At 38.8% G+C, this 26,097-nt stretch overlaps 1 protein-coding gene across 4 annotated transcripts in view; it reads right to left on the bottom strand.

Annotated features, from left to right (window-relative positions):
• Positions 1-2,245: 2,245 nt before the first annotated feature.
• fry (Protein furry) overlaps positions 2,246-26,097 on the bottom strand; it is a 227,533-nt gene continuing 203,681 nt past the window's right edge. For all 4 annotated transcript variants that reach the window (XM_065231242.1, XM_065231265.1, XM_065231249.1 and 1 more), the window contains 7 exons: positions 24,985-25,438; positions 23,081-24,847; positions 21,565-21,969; positions 21,184-21,258; positions 7,463-8,832; positions 3,958-4,178; positions 2,246-3,089 (listed from right to left, as the gene is read on the bottom strand). In XM_065231242.1, the coding sequence (XP_065087314.1) occupies positions 2,764-3,089; positions 3,958-4,178; positions 7,463-8,832; positions 21,184-21,258; positions 21,565-21,969; positions 23,081-24,847; positions 24,985-25,438 (4,618 nt within the window). In that variant the 3' untranslated portion in view covers positions 2,246-2,763. The remainder of the gene's footprint in view (positions 3,090-3,957; positions 4,179-7,462; positions 8,833-21,183; positions 21,259-21,564; positions 21,970-23,080; positions 24,848-24,984; positions 25,439-26,097) is intronic.

Below are 26,097 nucleotides of genomic sequence, written 5' to 3'. Positions count from 1 at the left end.
TTGAAAAAAAAAATTATAAAGATCGAAGGGGGGGTGTTTTGAGATAATCATCGTTTTAAGTTTTTTAAATACTAATTTACTAAGTTTTTCTATCAGTGTATTTTTTTCCGCAAAGATATTTTAACTACCTAAAACTTCTTCTCATATGCCATTTTGATCAGATCAATAGTTTTCAAGTTATGATTTTTTGAAAAAAAAATAATCCATTTTTTATACGCCCTTTTTAAAAGTTACTCTGGAGGAAAAAATCATATTTAAATGAAAAATGCAACCATAAGTAGCAGCGAACACGTGAGAAATGTTTCATTCAAATCGGAAACACTCATGACCAACCGGTTTGCGTTTTGGGCTGGAAATGCTCAGCAGCAATTCAAAAACAAAGCGCTTGCAAATATATAACTCCATTAGATTAAACTATCGCCACGGGGTTTCGGAGCTAATCAAATTCTTTCGGGGTTCGGAGCTAATAAATTTATTGTACACATTTTCCAGGCATGTTTCAGTAACGGAACATTGAGTGTTTTTTGTCAAATCAGCAGGGAATCAAAAAATGTCTTTATCATGACAAAATGACATACGACATACGAGCCAAATAATAATGGTTGATCAGTAACGGTAAGCAACCAAGATAAAATTATTTGCAAGTTTGTCTGCATCAAACGCTGTTGATTATAGGTATAGCTTGATCGGAACAGTGTAAGGACATCACCCATATTCTCGTTTTCATTCGAACTATTTTGCCATACAAATAGAGATTATAAAAATAATAAGGAAGCATAAAAAAAAATAACCACTGATATACATATATCATCCACCGCATGTTGCAAACTTTATAACAATTTTATTATATTATATGATTATTTTCCTACGAATTGACAATAGGTATGCCCAACCGGGAAATGTAAGATTCTATTACAGATTTGCATGAAAAGTATGAACAATTTGTAATGCATCGCGACATAAACCGGAAGGTTTTTAAAATCATTTTGTAATTTCTATGTTAGCTTATTTTTTTAACAAAGTTTGTCACCCCTATTCTGTATTTCGTTTCTAACGAAATTCTCATACAAAAAAAAATTTTTTTGTATGAGAATTTCGTTCGAAACGAAATAAGAATAGGGGTGTGTTTCTCCAAATGCATTGCGTCTAGAAAATTATCTCGTGAAGGTGCATTCTAGAAAAACTTGCTTGTGCGCTGCAGTCTATTGCAAGAACTGCCATTGTTTTTGTTGTATGAAACATGCATTGTATTTGTTATATGAAACATGCAGAGGATGTAATAATTCCAACCTTACATTGAATGTAAGAGAAATTTGTTTTGCGTGTGTATGCTCTAAAAAGTATAATACGAAACAGTTTAATTTTCGTAAACTAACATTTTCATTTGACAACCATTTTTCTATGAAGTTGTAGGTCATCAGTTTTTTTTCCCTCGATTTGTTTTCCGTCGATATTGTTTTCCGTTCTGAGTACCAATGCTACCGACGACAGGGAGGCGGCTCTCACAGCTCCATCAACTCATGCCACAGAAAATCCCGACTGCACTGACTGGATTTGAACCCATGCACTTTGGAGTGAGAGGCAGTCACTCTTTACCACTACACCACCGTCGCCGCCGTAGGTATACAGGTATACAGATTTTTTCACACACATAAATACAAATTTAAATGATGATCAGTAGTTCCACAGTGCGGTCCAGGAACAAGCCAATGGACCTTCTCCTTCTGCAACCATGGATAGATGATATATGATGCCAAGGAACCACGAGATATGATATCAGCCGGGTTTTCAAGTCCCGCGATATGATTCCAAGTACAATGCTGCGTCGCATGCTGTATCTTGGATACCCTGTTGGTAACGAACGTAGTCCAAGTAGAGGGGGTAGCATTGAGCCAATTGATGACTCTCGTGGAATTTGTTGTGGGACTTGGGCCCGCTTTCACATACGACATGTTGCAGAAACTATAATAATTTAGGGGTGGCGCCAAATCGCTTAAGTTTAAGTTTTTTGAAAACCGAAAATCTCCCCGGTTTTCAAAAAACTAACGACAATTTTGTGCCACCCCTAAATCATGTCCGATTGAGCCCAAATTTTGCACGTGATCGGTTTAGAAAATACGAGGGTAACTTTTTCCCCATACATTCATTGGCACCCTAAAGAGCACACCACAAACGCAAGCGTTTCGATAGTAAGTTACAACGGTAAAGGATGTGATATTTTAACACCAATAAAACTTTTGAACTGTTTACATGTGCAGTGCACTCATACTGCTTTTATTCGTAAAACTTCAAGGATCTCTTAATGGCTAAAATGTTACCACACTATACGTATATAGTTTCTGTAATCAGAAAATTCAAATTATGTTTATATCTACGTACCGCCTGGGGAGAGCGAAGAATCATCAAACGGAAATGTCATCAAATTTTACTTCCAGCTACACGAGCGCGTGTGTCTTTTCTACAGGCACGGATCCCCAAACCAGGCACTGAATGCTAATCTCAATTAGTGAAGTTAAAATACCTACGTATAATCTAATTAGCTACTACATTATGAATCATTACTCAGCCTATCATATTCATCATTGGACAAAATGTTGCCATATTCTTACCAGTACCAGTTGTCTATTTCTTTACCCGCAATTCGCGGCGTCCATCACATGGAACGTGGCGTAATAAATTAAATTATATCCGACAAACCGATACAAATTACTAGCAATTATTGACAACTTTCTCGCTGACACTCTCATCTGGCTTCTGTTCACTCTATAGAGTGGTTATGATGTCAACAGTATCTTTGAACGGATTCGTCGCTGCAATGATTGGTCCAAGTTGGGGCGGTTGCATAGCAGTGCCTATCGAACCTCCGTTGCCTGGGCCACCACCCACTCCCGGGGGAAGCGGCATACTACCAATGACTGCTGGAATGGTCGTCATTGTGGTTATCGTCGACGATGACGAGCTCGTGTTATTGGTAGTCTTCATGCTTATCTCCATGTTGGACAAAGCGGACGACACATGCAGCAGATTCTCCATCAATATTTGATAAATTTCACTCAGTTCGATTTCGGAGCGAGACGCAATAAATACATCTGTCGGATGGGATTAAATAAAAGCCAGTCATTACTCAATCAATTTACAATTTCAATATGATAGGAAGCACCATGGTGGTTAATTGACGCAGGAATATGCGATTATCGGAGAAGTCAATAACATAAATTTCAATATAATGAGCAATGTCAATATTTAAAGAGTTTAATTTTTTTGCTTTCAGACCTGATTCTAATTACCTATATTTACCTAGATTTGGTAAGAAATTATGAATTCATTTTAGACGAATAGGGTTCTTTGTCTGATAGGATCCACGAAAAGCAATCGTAATGTATGCAAAACAAATTGAAGTGGGTAGACAGAGATACATATTCAGTCTTGGGATATTCACAAATCTCATTAAATTGATAAATTGATTATATCTATGATCCCTCTTCGCATCCCTCCTAATGTATAGATGGATCGTTTTACAAGCATACAACTGGGAAGCCCAAATCAATCGGAGCAAATTTCCGGTTGTGATTGATGGTTTCCATATTTGTTTCAATTTACAAACACATTCCGTCTTTTTCTCCGAGCTTCTCAATATGCAACACATCATATCGCACTACCCTGTACGGGATAACAGACGCATTCAGATTGAAAGCTGTGCCGTTGTCACCCGGTCACTTGTCAGTATTCCCTTCTGCACACGTCGTCGAAACGGATTTTGATTAAATCTTATTTGTTTCTACACTGCTTCTTGTTTTTATCCTGCAATCCTGCTATTAGTTCAAGATTGCTGTGTGCCTTTGCCGAGGCGGTGGAAAATCTAAACGATATTGGAATAACTCTTTTGGGACTTTATAGACTATAGGAGCGAGCCACAAACGTTGGGAAAATACAGGCGGAAAAGGAAGCTACACTTACCATTCCGCTCCTTCGTCAGTCTTTGCGAGTAGATATTCAGTATGATTGATAAATCATCGATAGATCTGAATTCCGCACTCGAGTTACCGCCGAAGCTCGTATCAAGTTGCAATCCACCGCTTGCGCCACTTCCACCGCTCGTTCCGGAAAGGTTGTAATTCGATGACGATAGATTTGACATTTGTTTGTGCTGCTTGACGTGATTTATGGCTGCCGACCATCTGCAGGAAGAAAAAATAAAATTGAGAGAGCATGCTAGGTTGCAACGACGATGATGAGGATGAGCATTGCAAATAAGTTGAAATTGGCAATCACATGATAATGTTGTACAGAAGGACTTCCAAGTATTCAAGTCTGGAACGCTTTTATTGAACAGATACATTGAACTTAGAATGTGGATTCTCCCCCAGGCAACCAGAAATACGCCACTCACTGTATGCCATAATGGCTCGAAACCCACAAATCCGGACACTTAAATGTAATCATGGTTCATTAGCATCATTCAGAATCATCACTCATATTTATTATTATGTCTATTGTGCACGTACTAGGGGAAATAGATGTAATGTCGGCCTAAGTGCCCCTAATTGGGCCCATACAGCAATCGACTAAATTTTCAATAGCGACTAAATATATTCATTAGTACCGTCCCAATGACGTGTTAATCTAGATAAAATTGATGAATAGCAGATTTTTAGCGATGGGCCCAATCTTAGATCCATAGGCCAACATTAGAGCCATTTTCCCTATTTAATTTAAAAAAAATATCAGGATTCTAAAACCTATCCAATTGGCCACTATCCAATTGTTGCAACAAAAATCACTAGAACATGTATGATGGCACGTATATATTTCGAAAATTCCATGTGGGGATATTTTACTATCGGTCATTTTTGGGCCGAAGGATTTCAGAATTTTATGAAAATTTGCCCTCAAGTAGAGGAGTTTATGAATATAAGCAAAAAAAAATGTTCATTTGGGTGGTATTTTTTTTTTCGAGAATTTAAGAGGAAGTTTTCGGATTTTCCCGGACATCACGTTCTTTAAATTAACTCATAACTCATAAACCTAGCTTTCTAGAAAGAACGTTGTGTAGTGAAATAATAAGGTAGTTATCTCAGCAATCCATGAAAAATATAATCTTAAAAATGTTTTTTAAAGAAAAATTCAAAGTGCGTGATGTTTGGGAGAATCCTAATCCATTTGAAGGGGGAGGCGGTGTTAAAATTGAAGGTTTTGCAACACTCGTCCGAATGTAAACACTTGCCTGAATTCAACTGACCCGTATGCCACTACTCAGCTAACAATTCTCATAACGTAAACGCTTTACTCATTTCATTTATACAACCGCAAGCTGTATTCAAATATTATACGATATGAGGCAACCTTTACTCAACCTCTATAAAAGCAAATTAGTCAGCTGCTTCTAAAGCTCGATTCACTTAATATCTGGACGCAGCTCTATCTCGGGATTATTTGGATGAAATAAAACAGTTGAGCAGTCAACATAAAATTTTTATATCGCACTTTCAGGAAAAAATATCAACAGTCTTACTTCGATTTGGTTTTGATGAAATGACGAACTTTTGTTGAAATACCTCACATCATCTCTCGTCAACTTAAGCGGCCATTTTATTCCACCATCTTTTCATCTCTGCCGCATCCCGAGTCACTTTTCCTGTATTTCTCAGCTTACGCTTAACAATTGCCACTCCAATTAATTAAAATGATAATGAAATCCCATCCTGGCGATTCGCGCAACGGGATTTCTAATGTTTTTTATTTAGGTCACTTCAAGTCTAGTGAACTAAATTACCTTAAGACCTAAGAAAAAGCTAGCCTTATGCTCCATGTCCGAGTGAAGTGGGAACACTTCAGGAAGGCTGGAGGAAGTTTTCAAGACCTCACCTAGTGCCGTAAGTGCCAGGGATGGGGTCACGAAACAAAAAATTACGCTCCACGTTCCAGATCAGGTACATATTCTTGATTGAATGCAGAAGCTTGACAAAATGGTTAATTGACATTGTTGAAAGCACACAGCACTGCGCCAGTCGTCGAAAACCTCAAAATGAACTTTGGCCCCACCTTATTCTATACCTACCCCGCCAAAGATGGTTCTAAGCACGCGTCGTTCAAAAACTCCTAGTCAGTGCTTGCAAATCCTCTTCGAGAACAACAGGTCTTATCAGCTTACACATGGTACATTTACAACGGGGGCGAAGTTTACCGGATATCAGGGTATTGTGGAAGTCTGTAGCAAGCACAACTTCCAGCAATAATGCGTCTCCGAATTTCTCTGCTGCAGATGTGATCCGAGGTACACAAATTCATCCACCTTCTTCATATCCGTCGATTATTACACTTCTGCCTATGCGAAGCCATTAGATACAGGTATATGTACGGGCGAAATATTGCATGTTGCATATACTACCGTTGGAAATATAATTGTCCCATGTGTATATGAAACTCCAAAGAACATGGAACAATTATGCGTTTACCGGCAGTATAGGGTCATTGATTTTTGGAGAAAAAAAAACATGTTTGAAAACATGGGAGCCACTTGGAAGTGGTGTAGGCACTGATTACAAGCACGTTAAAATAACTGCAATACCAATGCCGGCAAATGATACGAATTTTTTATCATTATTTTTATTATTACTCGGATCGAATGCTGTTTTTTTTTTAGAATTTCATCACCGCTGAATATCAAACGTGATATGATTGTCTCATGAATCCGTAGAAAATTACGTGCTACAGACACCCGAGCATTTCCTCATTACAGAACCAATGCCATAAATCCACCTTTCAAGGCAATGTGTTTCGGCATCATTCATCATCACGCCGCATCAACCGGTACCCAAAGTGGAAAAATATACAAATCATTGCTCTCTGTTTCTCTTCTCGTCACCGAAAACCCTCTATAAGGAAAGTCATCCTTGCGAATCCATCAAAAAAGAGCAGACGCTGAACAGTGGAAAAGAAACGCTCCATGAATAAATTAGCCCAAATCTGACCCAAGCGACGCGACTCAGATAACTTTCACTAGGAGTTTCACCGTTCAAACGGGTTGCTATCATCCTACAGCGAAGAAAACGCAAACACAGAACTCTTTGAAATAGTCTTTTTTTTTCTTTTTTCGCTTATGAATGCATGCATTCATGCCAAACAAATAGTGGAACCATGAATAAGGTTGGGTAGAGCTTTTTCAACAACTTTTTATGTCGTCATTCCAGAGCAAAATTTGCATACTGTGTTAGATTATTTGACAACCGCAGTTTCAATAGCGTACTGCCACGGTTGGCAACTGCAATGGCAATTTTTCTTTGAATTTGCAATATTTGACGAAAACTGACAAACAAATGAATGTTAATTAAAATGACGAACACGATTTTGGTACGAAGAATTTCAATGTCGGGAGAAGCGGACATATATAAAATATGGTTTGGATTGAAATATATGATTTACTAGTGCATGGAAGAGAGGTTATATATTAAGAAGCACTCACCTTTGGTTGTCAATCAGCTCAATCAGACTATTTTCGAATTCACAATTATTCATCGGTAGTCCCGGGGATGGTGTAGGAGTGTTTTCACCTTCTGTTGACGTGGATGTGTCCAACGATTCCATTTCAGCATCATCGATGCATCGAAGTAGAGCTCCACGGACCGATACGTACAAATTGGAAAGGTCCTGCATCTTTTCATTCTGTCTGAGGTTCTGCACGACGCTAATTGCAATTTTATGATCCGATTCAATTAGCAGAAGCAACTGGAACATCAGTTTGTATAAACCACGACCAAGATCAAGCAGCAGTTCGGTAGTAGCTGGGTCAACGGATATAGTGGTCATGAGATTTGAACCAGTACCTTCGTTTGCAGAGTCGATATCAGTTGTAAACAGAGCCAACTTGCAGGATGTTTTCACCGCATCTAAACTGTCGAGAACAGTATCTTTTCTGTCGAAAAATGTTTCAAGATGTTCCTGAACCTCCAAAACTCCGTATCTCAAATTTTCAAACAGTCTAGGAGTAGTGACCAAATTCTGATGGTACCATATTTTCGGGGGTTCTCCTCTAGAGGATAGCAAATCAGAGAGTACCGAAATACGATGACCTAGTTGAACCCCAGTTCCAGTGAAATATCGCATGCATTCCTTCGATATCGATATTGATCGATACGATAGCTCCTTGATTAATTTGAACAACTGATTAAGCAAATCTGGTGCATGACCTGATGGTTGATTAACCAACAAACCAACCAAATTCCTTCTCCATACCTCTTCACTTTCGTCCCGAATCGGAGCACGGAACGATAATAAGCCTGGCATGTGAGGCGAAGCGTTACATGGTGTAATGTCTCCCAGATCGCCAGCACTAGATCCACTGGTATCACTGCGAGACACCGAGTCTCTACGATGTCTCCGTTCTCGCAAACTCAAACTCGTTGGCGGTCCACTGAGATACGATGTCTTGGAAAATATCGGCCGCTGTTCTTCATCTAGCGGTGATTCAGACTCAACTTCTTCATCGCTGGAATCATCAGCGTTCAGTCTCTTCCGACGGTTCAGAACCGGAGTCTTCTCACTCAAACTCTCGTCCAAATTCGAGTGTGTCTTGGTTCCAGAAAGTGGTTCGCTGTCACCTTCCGAAAGAGGCCTTCGTCGGACTCCCCAGTTGAAATTGTCGGTGGATTCACCTTCGATACTTTCACTTTCATATTCGAGGAAATCGAAGTCCTTGAACACTCCAAAGTCCGGTGGACCATCGTCCCGTTTGGAACCACCACTCAGGTCCTGCTGGGCCCCGGAGGTTTCATCCGTGCTGGATGCAGCGGACGACTGACGTTCGAGCAGATCTGATGATTGGCTGAAGATGACCTAAGGAGGATGAAAAGAAATGTACAACAAGAGCAAATGATTTAATGATCGTTCACATCGCAATTTTATGATATATGTTCTGTTTGTGTACTATTGGTGCTCAAAGGTGCTATCGGATATAAAAAAATGCTGTAATTGTGGTCTCTCCAAGAAGCTACATCAGATGGAAGTGATTATTGACGCTAAGTTTGCTAATCATGTTTGTGAACAATGCTTTAAATATAGGTATCTGACATAAGATAAGTGTGTCAATTAGTGGCCCTAGGGGTCCAGTAAATAGATCTACTTAATTGTAAACAGTCGTTACATATGACCAATGTAAAGCAGAATGTATGGTATCCCTTTTAAATCACACATGAATAAAGATTAGAATCAGTACTTTGTAAATAAAGTTGGACATCATTTCCTCTTGGGGAGAGGCAATAGCCACAGGATGGTTGAAACCACTATAATAAAACTAATCAACCATTTCCTCTTTTGGGCCTCAGGTAGTCTAGTCAGTAAAGGCACGATAATTCCAGGCGGCGGGTTCGATTCCTGGTCGAATCTAGAACAACTTTCGTGTTGGAAATGTTCTCAACTTCATTGGGCATAGAGTAGCATTGTGCTTGTCACAAAATATACCAATTCATGCATTGGTTGGCATAGAAAGCTCTCAGTTACTAAGTACTCGTAAGAGAAGTGTTAAAAGCCATGAAGAAAAAGAAAAGAAAGTACCTACCGACACCAGCTTTTCAAAATCAAAAGTTATTCAAATATTAATTTGCCAGAGCATTAATGGATTGTAATTTAAAAATTCTGCAGCTCCAGAATAATTTCTTGGGAATATCTTACCACCGCATGCACCGTGTTGTTGCCCGAACATAAAGAACAAATATTTTACACCTTGAGTAAATTCATTAAAGTATTTTATCGCTTTCTCTTTTCTCCCTAGATGTCTCGAAAAAGTCTGTGAAACCATTACACACTGTAGGGAAAAGTGGGGCAGTTTTGCCATAGGGACAACATGCGTAATGCTTGAGCCCTACTAAAACTATTATTTTATTTTAGGTTAAACATTCACTTTTAGCTAACACGAATATTTAAAAAGTTTTAGACTTGCTGAACATTTCCATAATATTGTAAGATTTTGCAACAGAAAATAAGGTTTACGAATAGTTTCCTATAATTAATCCCAAATTTTTTTACTATCGGGTAGGGTCGAAGCGTGCCAGGATTTAAAAAAGAAATTGCCCGTAGGTAGAGTTTACGATTACATGATCGAAAACAATAAAACAAATTCGGGATGGTTAATTTTACCGTAAAATTTTAGTTCCCGAAAATTCATAACTCATGAACAGGCCTGAACATACTCATTACGACTAAAATACTACTTTTCGAAATTATGAAACTATGAGATATTTCATTTTTCATTTTCATTTTGCAACGTTTGGTGGGGCAATGTGAGCGCAAGTCAATCCAAAGCCGAGGATAAAGGAAGGGTAATGGCTGAATAGTCTATGCGGACCACTTGAACGCCATGGGAAAAGGAAGGGATTGAAGAGGTCGGTTATTGGGGGGTTTTGAGGAAATGACACATAGTACTAGATTTGTGTTGCAAAATGTAAAGAAACCGAAAATCCATCTCCCATTGATTCATCCTTTCTCATATATACCAAATTGATATTTTAAAGCAACCTTCAAAATAAACAGACAATATATGAATAGGCTAGTTGCCTCTCTAAGCGGACCCCCGCATCCTAACTCTTTTGTTAATCTACTTAATGTTATTAGGCTGTCTAAATTTTCGTTTGATGATTATGATATCTCATTAGTCTAATTTTTAATAAATAATTGAAATCTCTAATTTACCTAATCAATCATAACACATGCTTTATTAAGTAGCTAAACTGTTATGATATCTAAAATTTAACGTGTTTCAAGAACTTTTGACTTTGATCTATAAAGATGTCGCTACTGAGGTCCTATGTTTTGAGATACTTTTTTTAAGAAAAACTTTTTCAAAGAGTTACGTCTGTTTGTCTGTGATTGAACTGTGGTTGGATTGATGTTATTTCCACCTTTGTCACGTATCGCAGAAAAAAAATCGTCTGCAGATGATCCTGGTTACACGACAGCACGCTATTTCTGGTAGTTCACCAAGTTCTTCAACATAGCGTTCATACATATCGGTAAAACTTTGAATCGCACCAACGCAACATCAGTAATACGTCTCACTTAAAATTTATTCTTAGCTTGCTTTCGACGTCCACATGAAGTGAAACAAAAACATGTATTGGCATCTACAATTTGTAAGTGGGTACAAAGTTTTTAAGCATGAAAAAATGACATAACCCTGACAACGGGTTTCTTCTAATTATCCGTGAGATTTTCCTCCACCGTGAAAATTTTCGTGAAAATGTGACCTTGGCAGTTTTAATTTAATTCCTCTATATTCTCCTGAAAATATTTTTTTTTTAATCTTTTATACTAAAACATATCTTTATTCACTAGGTCCTTCGTAAAATGTTGAATGCAACTCGATTCGATTTTGTAACACTCGTCGTAATTATCCAATTCGGTAAGCCTCCTTGGATGGATGTACGCCTGGTGCTGAAAAAATCTGCATTTTCAACTTGTTACATAAATAACTATATTTTAATGTTTTTTCACACCAGTCTACAGTGGTGCGAAAGGCATATTTTTTTCAATAGATTGGCTTCAGGAGAGTTTTTTGTAAATGACAAGACCCATTGAATGAAGTTAAGTTATAGTTTGAAACTTCACTACAGGTGGCGAAGCAAAATCTAACTTTTTTTGTTTGGATATATAGAGCAAAATTGTAGACTGCTTCATAATTAAAAAAAAAAACTTTGTAGAAGACGCCATGTCTCTATCTGCTTGCGATTTTGAGTTTTGAAGCGTTTTTTTTTATAGAAATTGAGGTCTTTCAGATTTTAACTTTTTTTAAATTAATAAAAATACACAACTTTTCTGACGACAAGAAGGTTCTATCTGCAAAACAAAAAAAAAATATAGGCTAAACATAACAAAACAAAAAAAAAATAGCTAAATTTTAAGCATACACAAACTTCAAAGAGGCAAAAAGGGGCAGAAGGCTCCTCAATATGATGAAACTATAACTAAAATACTATCATTTAATCTGGTAATCATCTGTATCCCGTTGTATGCACAAGCTCCAGATGCAAACAAATAATTTCGGAAATATTTACAAAAACCTAATTTTTTAAGTCTTTCTATAAAAAAAACAGGTTAGAACTCAAAATCGCAAGCAGATAGAGACATGGCATCTATCTTCTACAATGTTTTTAATTATGAAGAAACCTACATTTTGCTGTTGACTCTATATATCTATATATCAAAACAAAAAAGTTAGATTTTGCAGCGCCACCTGTGGTGAAGTCCAGAACTAAAGCTTAACTTCATCCAATGGGTCTTTTCATTTACAAAAACTCTCATCAAGACACTCTATTGAAAAAACCACTGTGAAAGGTGCTAATGAAAAAAGTTCATGGATTTGGCCTTTCGCACCACTGCAGTCAAAAGTATACATTTTATATTATATTTGTATGCATGATGTATGTATATTACTATATGAGGTTTATAAATATCCAGTTGATTAGAAAACACTCGAATTTTCCGCTGAAATTGGCATCAACGTGATGGTTTTCTTAGGCTGGCCAAACTGTCCCATCTTCCCCTAATAATTTAATTCAAAACCAACATCCTACTCTCGACCTCGACAACATCTTTGATAGCCTTCGCTACACTCTACACAACGCTACACAACGCCGGTACTACCTCCTTCCGGTGCGATGTATCTATACAGACATATCCTTTAAGGGTATGGTAGCTAGGATAGCGATCCGTTCGTCTTGCTAGCGCTCATCGCCATGTCGGTTGTCGGATGAAAAATGACTTGTAGTAGCAGCAGCCATTTAATCTTCATTTTTCATGAAGACAGAAAGTTGGTCATTGATTTTCGTACAGATTTCCTCGCATTCTTCACAGTCGAACAGACCGACTCAAAATTGAGACGAGTCGACTCAATTTCTGCAAAAGAAGATTTACTTAAAAGTGAGTTGAATTTTCTGGGCTTTTCCAGCAAAAACTTCTCGAATATGAGGGTAATCGATAGAGGTTTCACTATGTGTATTTGTATACTCCTAGACTGAGTAAAATTTTCATGGATTTTCCTCATATTCGAGAAGTTTTTTCTGGTTTTCCACGGCCTTTTCCCAGAAAATTCAACTCACTTTGGAGTAAATCCACTTTTGCCAAAATTGAGTCGGTCTAAACGACCGTGTACATTGTGGGAAGTGGTGCCTCTTCCAGATGTACACTCCGTTTCTAAATTCCGCTTTCGAGTGTCAGAAAAAGAAACACGTATGTGCCAATAGAACGAGTTAAACAGTGATGTGGTTGAAGCTTGAAGTTTTTAACCTGCTAGGTTGCTCATATAATGATAACTTTAAGAAAATAACTGACACTAAAATGAACTTAAACTTTATTGGTGGCATCGCTTTGATTGTTGGTGCTCTAAAATTGATCACGATTGCAGTGCTTCAGCTTCGAAATTTAAGTATGGGCCCAAAATTAAGGACACTCCCTTAGCTCTGTCGGTAAAGCCACACCTATAAAGCAAAACCATGCTGAAGGCGCCTGGGTTCGATTCCCGGTCTGGTCTAGGAATTTTTCGGATTGGAAAACTTCTCGACTTCCCTGGGCATAGAGTATGATTCTACTTGCCACACTAACGCAAAAAATGGTACTGGCTTAGAAAGCTCTCAATTAACAACTGTGGAAGTGCTCAAAGAATACTTCCCAGCATGAAATCTCAGTAGGGACACAGGGACTAGTGTATAAACTAGGGTGGGTCAAGTATGTACGGCAGGTCATAACGCCCTGCTTTTTTTTTCCTTTGTTTTTTGTTTTTTCCGTCGATCTTGTTTTCCGTGCTGAGCACCAATGCTACCGACGTGCCAGGAAGGCAGCTCCCACACCTGGGCCCTACCTATCGACCCATCAACTCATGAACCGGGGACCAACGGCTTTACTTCCCATCCGAAGGAAGGCGTGATCAGAGATGTTATGCCTCAGAACATCCCGGCGGCGCTGACTGGGATTGAACCCAGGCCTGCTGGGGTGAGAGGTAATCACGCTTACCACTACACCACCGGCGCCGTTATAACGCTCTGCTGTCCACTATTTTTTTTTACTTTTCTGGAGTCTCCAGCAACTGTGCCAACTTTGAACGATTTTGATTGTGATCTGGATTTGCGGGAAAAATTTATAGTAAATATGGAAAATATGTATTGGAAATGGAAATTGCTTTTGAATACATCATCTAAAAACATGTAGCGAAAATGACTATTTTTGGCAACCACAATTGAAACGATAATCTCATTATATTTGCACACCCAAACAGTTCGCTGAAGGTATTCAATCGATTCTTTATAGCGAATTCGTTTTCTTATCTGCTGGTCTGCTGGAACCCCCTTCACTCTTTGGAATTTATAGAGACGTTTTGCGACGAAACAATGTTAAACTGCAGCGTTGGAAGAAAACACGCACACAAATGCATGTACGAACCCACACCGCTGAGCGCAAATCAAAACACGAAGCAGTGCCATCACTCATCGTAATCATTCAGCTTTGGCAGCTTCCGTTTGCATTTGCATTCAACGGCGTATAAATATTAAGGGAAGTAATCATTATTCCAACGTAATTTTTGAATAGAATGCGTGCTGCGTTGCCCACGGAAGACGGCATATTTCATTTCATTTGTTTAGCAATGATTTCGATGCGTTGCATTTCCAATGACTGGGGTGCTGGGACAATTCTTTAAAGAGAGGGAATGTTTTTTTTCCGTGAATACTTCTGTGCTTTTGAAGATTATGTTGTGCAACAACGTCGCAAACCATCAATGACTATTAGAAATTTGCATATCATTGATACCGGTGGTGATATTGGATACTCTTTCACTCTAAAGCAAAACATATTACAAGTCCATCTGATGCGAGCTTGGATGTGTGATTGTTTTCTCAAGTATTGCGTATAAAGTGGTAATGATTGAAAATCGGAGTAAGCACAAAAAAAAGTGAGAATCTTGCTATAATGATGATGACGTCAAGGATGATATCATCCAATGAGGTACAGAGAGAGGGGAAGCAGATGGTGAAATATGTTTGTATTAGTAAACCAAACAATTAACGTCACTAATTGATTGTATCGTACAGGGGTTTCACGCACACAACTTAAACGATTGCTTCACCTCGGAAATCCATCTCATTGGATATCATGCTCTTCCCTCGGCTGATCATCAACGTCCACACTGGCTACTGTCATACTAACAGCTGTCAGTTATTGAGCCCTAGTGGTGAAGTTGGCGAGGGTTTCCCAATGTGCACTCACCAGATGGTACTGCGATCACAGAAGGGTGATGGATCCAGCGTTAGTTTGATCATTTGTTTCTAAAACCTACACGGTTAGAAAAAAGTACCCAAAATTAAGTTCTTTTCACTCATCTTGGCACTATAGTGCAGGAACCCAAAAGTAGGTAAATCGGGTCAAAGTAATTTTCATTTACTTGAGTGCAGTTCGTATGGAATTTTCCACTAGCTTTTTAACCAGAAATAAGTTAGTTGTACCCAACAGTAGGTAAATATGATTATACCCAACGTTGGGTTCCCACACTTTACTACCCCTGTTGGGTGGTTTTGCTCCTTCTTTTTTGACAACATTAGAAGGAGAAAATGAGACAAACTAGTCAAAAGTAGGTAAAAGTGAAGTTGAGGTTCGCACTTTCAGATTGAATTCGCAATTCAATTCAATTCAATTCAATTCAGCTAATATATTTCTTCCAACCTCACACAAAATTCACAAGTAGAATTTCTTTAAGTTTTTGTGAAAAGTGGCTCAATTGAATAAACTTTACAGAGTTATCATTTGCGTTTTACATAATTAATGTCTCAAATCTAGAGTTGAAGGCATTGAACCGATTACTCGCGGTCGTCTCGAGGTTAGTAGAGATTTACAGTTTTATGGATGGGGAGAGGAAGAAGAAAAAATCGAAGTTGAGGAATGCAAATTTGTACCCTTCATAGACCACAGTTGTCGTCGTATACTACTGACATTTTTGCTGATGGCGAGCTTCTGCAACTGACGATGATTATTAAATAGGGATACGATGGGAGCAGTGGTCATAGTGAATATAAACAAACATTCAATGGAAACGAGGAGGCATCCGATTCACATATGTTTTTAACATCTATAATGCTGATGAAAGCTGAAGCCAATGGAAAGTTCTTGTTCCAGAATCCTACTTCATCATCCACACGTTACTGTCACCCGCTACGGATTCAACTAACTAATTAAGGAAACAACTGATGTGTCTGAGAAGAAAACAAAAAATTGTCAATGAACAAGTTCTTAAGTTGGAACCTTTCGAAACTGTAGTTATTGGTAGAACCGTGAGGGTTACGTATGGAATGGTATTAACTATGATTGATGGTAAAATTTGTAACGCAATTACTTCAACGGCATTTGCCCAAAGATGTTATTTGTGTGGAGCGGAGCCGAAGGAAATGAACAACAACGACTTACGGATGCAAGCGCATTCCAGTACGGTTTGTGGATTAGGTTCATAGAGTGCTTCCTTCATGTGTCGTATAGATTGCATATACGTAAATGGCAAGTTAGAGGAACAGATGTAGAACAATTAAAAGGAAGGAAAGTAAGATTCAGGGGAAGGTCAAAAGCGAAATGAGATTAAATATTAATAAACCACGTGCAAGCGGAGCTCGGACATCGAACGACGGCAACACCGCCACGCCTGGCGGTACGCAGAAAAAACTTCAAAAATCATAGGTAAATAAACATATTATAAGTATACGCATTATTGAAATAAATTATTTTTATGTTATAGGAATCGATCTGGAAAAGCGAAGGAAAAATGAATGGAGCAAAATTCAACGAATATTGCCTTGCAACTGCGCGAAGGTTTGTTGAATTATATCCGTGGTATTATCTACCTGCCTCTGTCCATAAGGTACTTATGCACGGATCAGAGATCATAGATCACTTCATGATCCCTATCGGACAGCTTTCGAAAGAAGAGCAGGAGTCGTTAAACAAAATAATAAGAAGAATACGAGAAATCAATAAGAGAAAAAAATTCGCGGATTGCAACGAACACCGATATCTACCTGCCTCTGTCCATAAGGTACTTATGCACGGATCAGAGATCATGATCCCTATCGGACAGCTTTCGAAAGAAGAGCAGGAGTCGTTAAACAAAATAATAAGAAGAATACGAGAAATCAATAAGAGAAAAAAATTCGCGGATTGCAACGAATACCGATGTACTTCATCGCTTGCTTGAGATATCGGATCCATTGATTTCAAGCAAACATTTATTAACACGTAAATCAGAGCTTATAATGTCGCCTGATGTTAAATATCTATTAGATTATAATGACTTAAGTGATGATGCTGATTCTGAAATACCTGATTCATTGCGAATAAATAGATAATATACTACCATAATAGTGCCTATATTTAATGAATCTCTCTACATAAATAACTTATCCGGATACAATGAGATGCAAATGAAACCTTATGGAGTTTGTAGTATTTATTATCTAGTTTCAGATCCACGTGGTCTTTGTGCTCGGAAAAAATGGGTCATTCTTGATAAAAAAAATCAATATATTTCTGAAATAAGAAAAAATAGATAATTTATTCCACAAATTTGTGAATTTTTGCTTTCTGCAGAATTTTGCAGAACACTATATTATAATAGTAAATTTGTATAACAATGAAAAGTTCTACTGCAAGGGTAAATTACTGAGTAAACCTATTTCTACTTGTTATAAAAAGATTCTAGAAGGTAAGAACAAGTATTTATGTGGTGAGATATGTGGCGAAAAATTGTGAAAAGAAGATTGCAGAAGAGAGATTGATGAGGGTCAAGTCTACGGTAGCATAGTGGTAGAGCGCCCGTCTAGAGTACTGGGTGGTGTGGGTTCGATTCCCATCTGTAGGCAGTGAATTTTTTTTTCACCATTTTCGCAACATATATCACCACATAAATACATGTTCTTGCCTTCTAGTATCGTTTCATAACAAAATAAAAATATAAAATAAGATCTACAACCTAGCTAAGGACACTGTTGCCTAAATTTGCGCTTTTCAGAATTGAACAATTTAAAAAGTGATCATCCCTAATATCTGTTGACCGATAATCTAATAATGAATACTGAATACAATCGTGAAGATATTGTACTAAAGAGGTGCCGGTTGGAATCAATTGTTTTCTAATAACCAGTTACCGAATTTGTAAGTAATATTATATAATGTTTATATAAGTTAAAAAATATATTATTATAGATTTGTAGCTGGCTCAAAGACATCAAAACTATGTCTTTTCTGCTGAAAGAGTCGGTCCGATGGCTTTCGCCAGCACCTCTCCGCAATAGACACCAAATAATTATATTGCCATTTTGAAAAAAAAAATTATCTCACTTCTAGTTAGACAATTAGATTTCAAGAAACTTTTTCAAACACACCATACACTTAAAATTTCAAACGTTCACGTTTTTTTGGTTTTAAACCAGCACCGGTACCGATGACGACGACGACAAGATTCTCAAAACACACCATAAGTAACTATAATCGAGTTGATGCTGTACTACCTCATAAAACTCAATGAGCAAGCAATGTGAGCATGAGTAGAGAACATGAGCACTGATGATCGATCCAGCTAGGCTTGGGATATACAGTCCATATTCATTGTGCAAACTCCGGTGAACCTGTAATTTCAAGATTAATATCAGCGCCTTTACGGTCATCCGGGAGGTTGTTAGTTCGATTCCCGTTCTTACAAGAAACCGAGTATACATCTGGATCTCCACGATTGTCACACGAAGGACGCTTTTCTTAGTGGGAAGTGTGAATTAGATTTGATTTCACTTTGGAAAGTAAAGGGATCTCCAAAAGCATGGTAAGAAAATGATCCGAGGATGCGATCCTATCAGCTCAGTAATTTAAAGGCCTGGTTCAGTGATCTTCTGCTCAGAAAGGAAAAACGGTTGGCACTTGACAAGCGAGCCCCTTTGTTTTAGTACCAAGTCTGTATGTTCGATCGCAATCGCGGTATCTATTATCTCCCTCAAAACGAATCAACAATAGATCACGCGCGATCGAGGTTCGCCCGTCAGGTAGCAAAAAGGATTCACTTATAGTTATACTAAATTTATTCAAATATATTTCAACATGAACGAACTTACCAAATCCATGATCGATGTCCAATGGTGCGGATTGATACACTACCCGAGCAAAGTCTGAGATCAAATTGAAATCTAAATTTGATGTTGTGATTTCGCTGATAATGATTACTCAGGTTGTTGTCGTTTTGGTCGTTTTAACGGTTAAAATATCAAAATTGAGAGCAAACATATCTTCCTGTGACATCACATTGAAAACTATTTCTGCTATCAGTGAGAGCAAACTGAAAACCAAATTTGTTATCCATTTTTCCTGTTGATAACAAAATAAGTATTCAATTTGATTTTATGCTAAGGCAATGAAAACAAACCCGTAACAACATATTTTTAAAGAGCAAATGTAGAGCAAAATGAAAACAAAAATTGGTTCCAAATTTGTCAATGTCTAAACTGAAATCAAATTATGATTTCAGTTTGATGTTGATATCAAAACTTGATATCAATTTGCTGTCATTTTGATGCTGGACTTTGCTCGGGTATGCATTCAAATTGCACCACCTCCAACTAATATAAAATGTTCTGCATAAAGCCTGTTCAAAAGGTTGCATACTAATAGAAATTTAAAAACCAACATGAAAATTGTAAGGATTTCGTCGGTTACTTCTATAAAAAAATAATAATTTCCAGAATCAGCATTTGAAGTTTTATATTCTTAATTTTGAGTACAGACAGAACTCAAAATTTTCGCCATATCCCTATTTATTGAAAATCTTTGGATGTTTTCAATATTACAAATTCCCTGCATGTCGTAATGAACATTCAATTATATGCTTGTAATTTCAACCTACAAAATATGATCATGCATTGATTTTTTTCAGTGCCAGTCGAAATGAATGAATGATCCAATCCGGGTTTTTTAAGAATGAAAGACAACATTATGCTAACTACAAGACTCATTATACTTACCGGGTGTCTCCGTATTCGGTCTCGAAACTGAATGGAAAGGTTATGAAATACTATTCTTCAAAGATTGGTATAAATCATGATGGGTATTCGGGTAATCGGAACCCGAAAATTTCCCTACTGGTCCAGAGGGTGTTGTGTGGTGTCTAGCGTAAAATGTTCAGTGTGTGCAACCTTTTATTGAAGACGATGTCAATTGTCTTTTATAACAAAAAAAAACAAAATCTTCAAGACACCACATCGGTAAAATCTACATTTGAGTTTATTAAGTATCCTAGCATTTCATACAACTGACTGAGCATCGGATCGGGATGGCCAATCATTTAATGGATCTTCCGTTCCAAATCGGCATTTAAAGTTGAATTTGATTGAGCACTCCTGAGGTAAGAGTTATAAAATAAAGGCAGGACCCTCGTTAAAAAGTATCAGGTGCAGACTTCATCCCCGTTACGTATATATTTACTTCGTATAGTATATTTTTGCGAGGTCATATATTTTACTTAATGCCATCGAACTCAGGTGAAAGAGTAGGAGTGTTGTGATATCAACTGTTGTGCATCGTGTGTGATGTAAAACGAAGGGTGTAGAGAAAAAGTGCTATAATCTGTGAATGCTTCCAACTTTGCTTATTTTTGCCATGAAGAGATTGGCTTACAGGTGCGGAGCTGTGGCTGTATTTTTACTACGTTATTTCTCCCTCCCCCATAAACTGAAGAAGTGTGGTGATGCACAATTGGCTTGGTGCCGGAGAAGTGTAATAAGCAGTCCCTTTTATTTCCAGTACACATAAAATTTTGTCACAAAGCGGAAACTGTTTTCTCTGCTAAATGGAAACCGAATAAAAGCGCACAGAAAATGACAACTTTTCATGATCTTTCCGTTTACCTTGGAGTAAAGCGAACTAAGAACATCATCCTGAGGGTTAGGCGAAATGGAACGTGGGGAAAGGAAACATAATATCTTGAAACTTGTTGACAAACGGACAAAGGCTGCGCTAAAGTGTTTTTTTCTTCTTCAATTTTTGAGCATCTGCTCAAAAGTTTGAGGTTTTGGGGGGAATTTGTATTGTTTGCCAATAGCACATTAGAACCCGCAAGTCACGCAGATGAGTAATTTCATAATTCACAAGAAAGATTTTATCGATTTCATCAATGTTACTTACCGATGGACTTTTCGGTAGCCCGACTCGCTGTCCGCAGGTGGTAAGCAGATTCACCAAACACTCACGTACTCGTCCCTGTTTCAGAAAGAAATTTATCCAAGATTAAAAAAGTTTGTGATGCCATGAATATATAGGGTAAGGTGGGACAAAGTGTGTCACGAGGCAAAATGGGTCAGCTTGTACATTTATTAATGTATTTGTTTGTCTAAATCAATGATACATTTAGTCTGATGTTGACAGTCAAAATAATTAATAAACCAAGTAGACGACCAATCTTGCCCCACCTAACCCTATATATATGCTATAATTATTGAAAGTGCGTTGTCCTTACTGCAGCAGGAATATCTTTCACTCGTGAAAAATCTTTCTACGAATTCATACCTGTGACATCCAGGGGCGTTTCCAACCGCTGAGGGGTGCCGTATCTGCCGGCGACAAACTTGCACTGCGGCGGGGAGAATTTGGAGTTCCAGCGTGACCGTAATGAGCATTGCCCGGGGCACCGGAGGGGCCGTTCTTGGAGTTTTGTGCCAGTGCAGAGCTGCTATCACCTTCAGATTTGAGCAGAATTTTGCGTCCAATGAGTGGAGTTTGCGATACATCAAAGGAAAACTCCATTGTACGTCCAGCAAGTTCCTTTTTGCAGAACACTTCCGAATCACTATAGCTACCGTGGAAATTAGCGTAGGATGAGCTGCTTTCCGTTGATTGTGGTACCACTTGGAGACTGGAGCTACGTGTTACGACCAATTTAAGAATTTTTAATGCTTCCTTCCAGTTGGGGCTCTGCATAAATGTGTGGTATAGAATTGATGACACAGATAACAATATTGCTTGTTTAATTTTATTAACCCATAAATTTAACTTGTGTGTGCGAATGTGGTGCATGTGAGCATCTACATACCAAATAGCAAAAATACGAATTTCAGACTCAACCCTCTACGATTTCCATGAAACTTGACATAATGATATGCTAATGGGGAATCATTCAAATTTATGCTGGAGCATGGATATTTCGATGTTCGTCTCATTTTTTAAAATGGCGTATTCGACAACAGTAAACTCTTTTTTAATAACTCATAGCACAGCACGAAAGCTCTCTTTTAATCATAATATCGACTGAGGCAAAGCCGATTTTTTTTTCTGTAAAGCCCATCTATTTTCTTACAACTTCATCTCAGACGTCATTTTGACTACAAAAGACAGTTCGTGTATTGTTATATTGAAAGCTGTAAATATGCCATTTTGAAAACTAAGCGAGCGTCAATACTCAAAATGGCCAAACTTCAGTTTTGAGGATCATTTATAATTATCGGAAAAAATAAGCCGAAGCGTCTTAGAATTTTATGAAATATTGCTAACGGTAGTTTATGGTTATAGGTATAATCGAAAAATCGTGGTTGTTAATTTTCCCGATCTGCCTCCACCGTGAAAATATTCGTGCAAAACATTTTTCTGATTTAATTTTTTGATAGATAATTTATTTCACATGGGGGGCGACCCCGGCGTTGTGGTTAGCATCCCTGCCTCTCACGCCAAAGTCACGAGTTCAAATCTCACCCCGGATAGGTCACGAATGACGAATGATACCAACAAAAAAAAATATCATTTTACTGCACAAAATTCTTTCTACGATGCGATGGTAGGTACCTACATGAATTATGAATTTTCGAAGTACGTCTGGGAAAATCCGAAAAGTGCAACTAAAATTTTCCGGGAAAATTAAACACCCCAAATTTAAGGAAATTAATTCGTTCATATAACTTTCTGAGACCCTTCGGCCCGAACCTGTCCGATAATAAAACAAAATTCCCCTTATACAGAGTTTTTTGAAAATAGGAGACGGTCTGTCCGTTGTTTAGTTAAGTCCCAATAAACCAACACAATTTCTACTTACATCAAGATGCTTGGAAATAACTCGCAGCAGATCTCCAGCTATTGGTTGTGCCTGTACCGATGAGAGATCGATGTAGTGCAGCATGCAATGAATCACACTCAACACCTGCAGATGGATCTGGCTCGGTCCTTTCTCTATGACTTCGGTCAAAAATGCCAACATGTGCAATCCCATGTGAGCATACGTATCGTACAGATATTTGACAACACACTTTGTCCACTGGAACGATTCCTTGCTGAAGGTTTTCCTACTGTACAGAGTCATGACCGTTCCGAGATTTTCCAACTTCAGTCCCATTTCGGAGGAAACTTGTGCTATATTTTCCGCACTTCGGATACAGATTTCATTAGCATCTTCATAGTGTAGCAGCATGTACGGAAGCAAAGCGATCACATTCATCGGGAAGGCGCAACTCTGAGATGGATCGCAAACTGGTAGATTCAAAAGAGGTGACAACTGCGAGAGTACTGCAATCGATGGTTCATAGGTTATGGAATGGGTACAACCTTTCAGAAGAAGGGCATGCATTCCTGGGTATGTGGACCACTTTAGCTGTTGTTGTAGTTTCTCCACCTTATCGCGAGCATCTGGGCGATCCAATGGGAGCCTGTGAAGCACTCTCGTTAACAATCTCAGTGCTAGCAAGAACTCGTGCTCGTAGTCGCTTTCCAGTAGAGAAACTGCCAACCAGAACAATTGTGCTAAAATGGTCATCTTGTCGTCCTGAGTAGCTGTGTCACCCAGCAGTTTCAAGCTTTGTGCGCTTCGTGACCTGGATAGAGAAGACCCAAATTTGTTGGAATTACGCTCCAGTTCCAGAACGTTGGATCGATTGCGTAGTTCAACCTGCTTATCGATTGGTGAATTTGCTGCCTTTCGCGAGCAATACGAAATAGAATAGCTTGTGCTTCGAGTGTGCCCTCCAGTTAGCATGTTGTTCATGGTTTGAGGAGACCCTGGTATGCCATCACTCGATCTCTTGTTCCCATATACATTCGAAATAGCCCCATCCTTGTTGTTCAGGTTCGGTGTACTCTTAAATATGTCCTTCATCACATCCAGCGGTCTAAAGTCCGAATCTAAACTATCGACAGCAGCCTCGAGGGTCAGCAACAGTTCCGTGACGTAACCCTGCATGTCCTCTCCCTGTTCGGCAACTGTTTCGATCAGCCGCGATAGAATATCGCTCAGCATGCGCGAATTGATCGGCACATTGAGCGAGCGGAACACTTGCAAACTACGTCCGGCATAGTGACGTGAGGAGCAGCTAAGCCCCAACTGCAACGCCGTCTGTGCCCACCGTTCGGCGATTCTCGCGTGAGAATAGCTGTCAGAGAACACCTTCACGATATGCCGAAGGAAGCACTGCAACTGTTCCGCCGACTTAATAGTCCACACCTTCGCGGTGATATCCTCGTAGTTCCACAGCGGCTGAGCGCTGTCATGGGAGAGGAACTTAATAAGACTTTTGATGACATGCGCCGTAGGCATCGTCGGACCCGGCTGGGGAGGTGCATTCTCTTCAGTGATGATCGTTGGGACGGGGATTTCTTCGTTTGGTTGGTTTGAAGCGGGCGAAAGAGTACACTGGGGAACGTTACTATTTAAACCGAACAGATAGCTGTCAAATTCTTGATCCGGTTCGGTGAAATTATGATCAATAACGGGTAGCGATGGAACGCTTAACCCTAATCGAAGCTTAAATGTGTCGCTGTTCAGCAAGATTTTCGCTACGTTCAAGTGGTCGTTGTGCTCAGCGAGGACAATCTGTTGATTTTAATAAATAATTGAAAACAATTTGTAAGAAACTATTGCTCAAACGGCTGTATTAGATAATTTCCCCTTCTTTCCTTATCCATTTTAAACAGAAGAAAAAAGATGTTTTATTTAAGAAAACCACTTACCAATAAATTAAGCAGCAATTTTTTACAGTGCTCTCGCACAATCGGCCGTGTATGATCCAGTCCAAGAAATAGAATGTGCAACATAAGCGGTACATGCAACGTCCAATCCAGTCCGGGTATTCCGTCCACCACTATATCTGTTAGTAACATTACGGCTACATTGCACCGATGGAATCCACTGATGGGGCTGGTCGCATCTGGCAAAAACTCTGTCAACGGAGCAAAGTAGCCACCGTACTCGGGCATCGGCAGCGGATGTGGGGCCGTTGGCTGTCCATTGTTCCTCAGTTGGGCAAAGTTATCCTCCTGGTTCATTTCCGTTTCGTTCATCAGCATTACGTCTTCGTGACGGGGGAGCACACACGGCCCGGATGCAGTACGAATTTTATCGCTTCCTCTCGGAGGGCGATAGCTGTTGGCGAAAGTGCGTAAAGCACTGTCCGATTTACATGTACTGAAAAAGACAGAACAAAAAAAAACATCGCAATTGTGTCAAAAGAATATAAATGCTTGTCTTTGGTTCAATGGACAGGAAATTAAGCTCATTATATTGAACAATTCACGGGCTTATTGACTTTGCATTTAAATGTTTGTATAAGGGCCTGTTCATAAACTCCGTAGACAGTTTTTTGGGATTGTTGACCCCCCCCCCCTCCCCCTGCGTAGACAAGTGTCCATACAAAAAAATTAAAATTTGTATGGGCCGTGGATAATTGTCAACCCCCCCCCCCCCCTTAAACTGTCTACGTAGTTTATGGACAGCCCCTAATTGAAGTGGAAGGAATACTATTTTTTTATTTTCAAGTGACCCAATAATATCTCTTTTCGCTAATTAACTTCTGAGAAAGATGATTTCTAAGGGAACATGAATCAATGATGTAGCATTAGATGGTTTTTCAGAAGTTGTGACTGGCCTTGTATTAGGTATAGCAAAATACGCAACGAGGGGGAGCTTCGTCATTTATGGATGGTTCCAAAGGGAAAAAAGGCTAAAGCGAGTAGAAGGTGGTATGTACCGATTCATTTTTTGAAAAATATAACCCAGTAAAAATGCATCTCTATAAAAGGGCGAAGGCCGGTTTCGAAGTCGAAAATCGAGTGGGCAACAGTTTT

The sequence above is a fragment of the Ochlerotatus camptorhynchus genome, unplaced genomic scaffold (genome assembly GCF_037179485.1).
Source record: "Ochlerotatus camptorhynchus isolate MF236.1 unplaced genomic scaffold, CSIRO-AGI_Acam_v1.1 ptg000033l, whole genome shotgun sequence".
Classification (NCBI taxonomy): domain Eukaryota; kingdom Metazoa; phylum Arthropoda; class Insecta; order Diptera; family Culicidae; genus Ochlerotatus; species Ochlerotatus camptorhynchus.
This window is presented reverse-complemented; position numbering and strand designations above follow the sequence as displayed.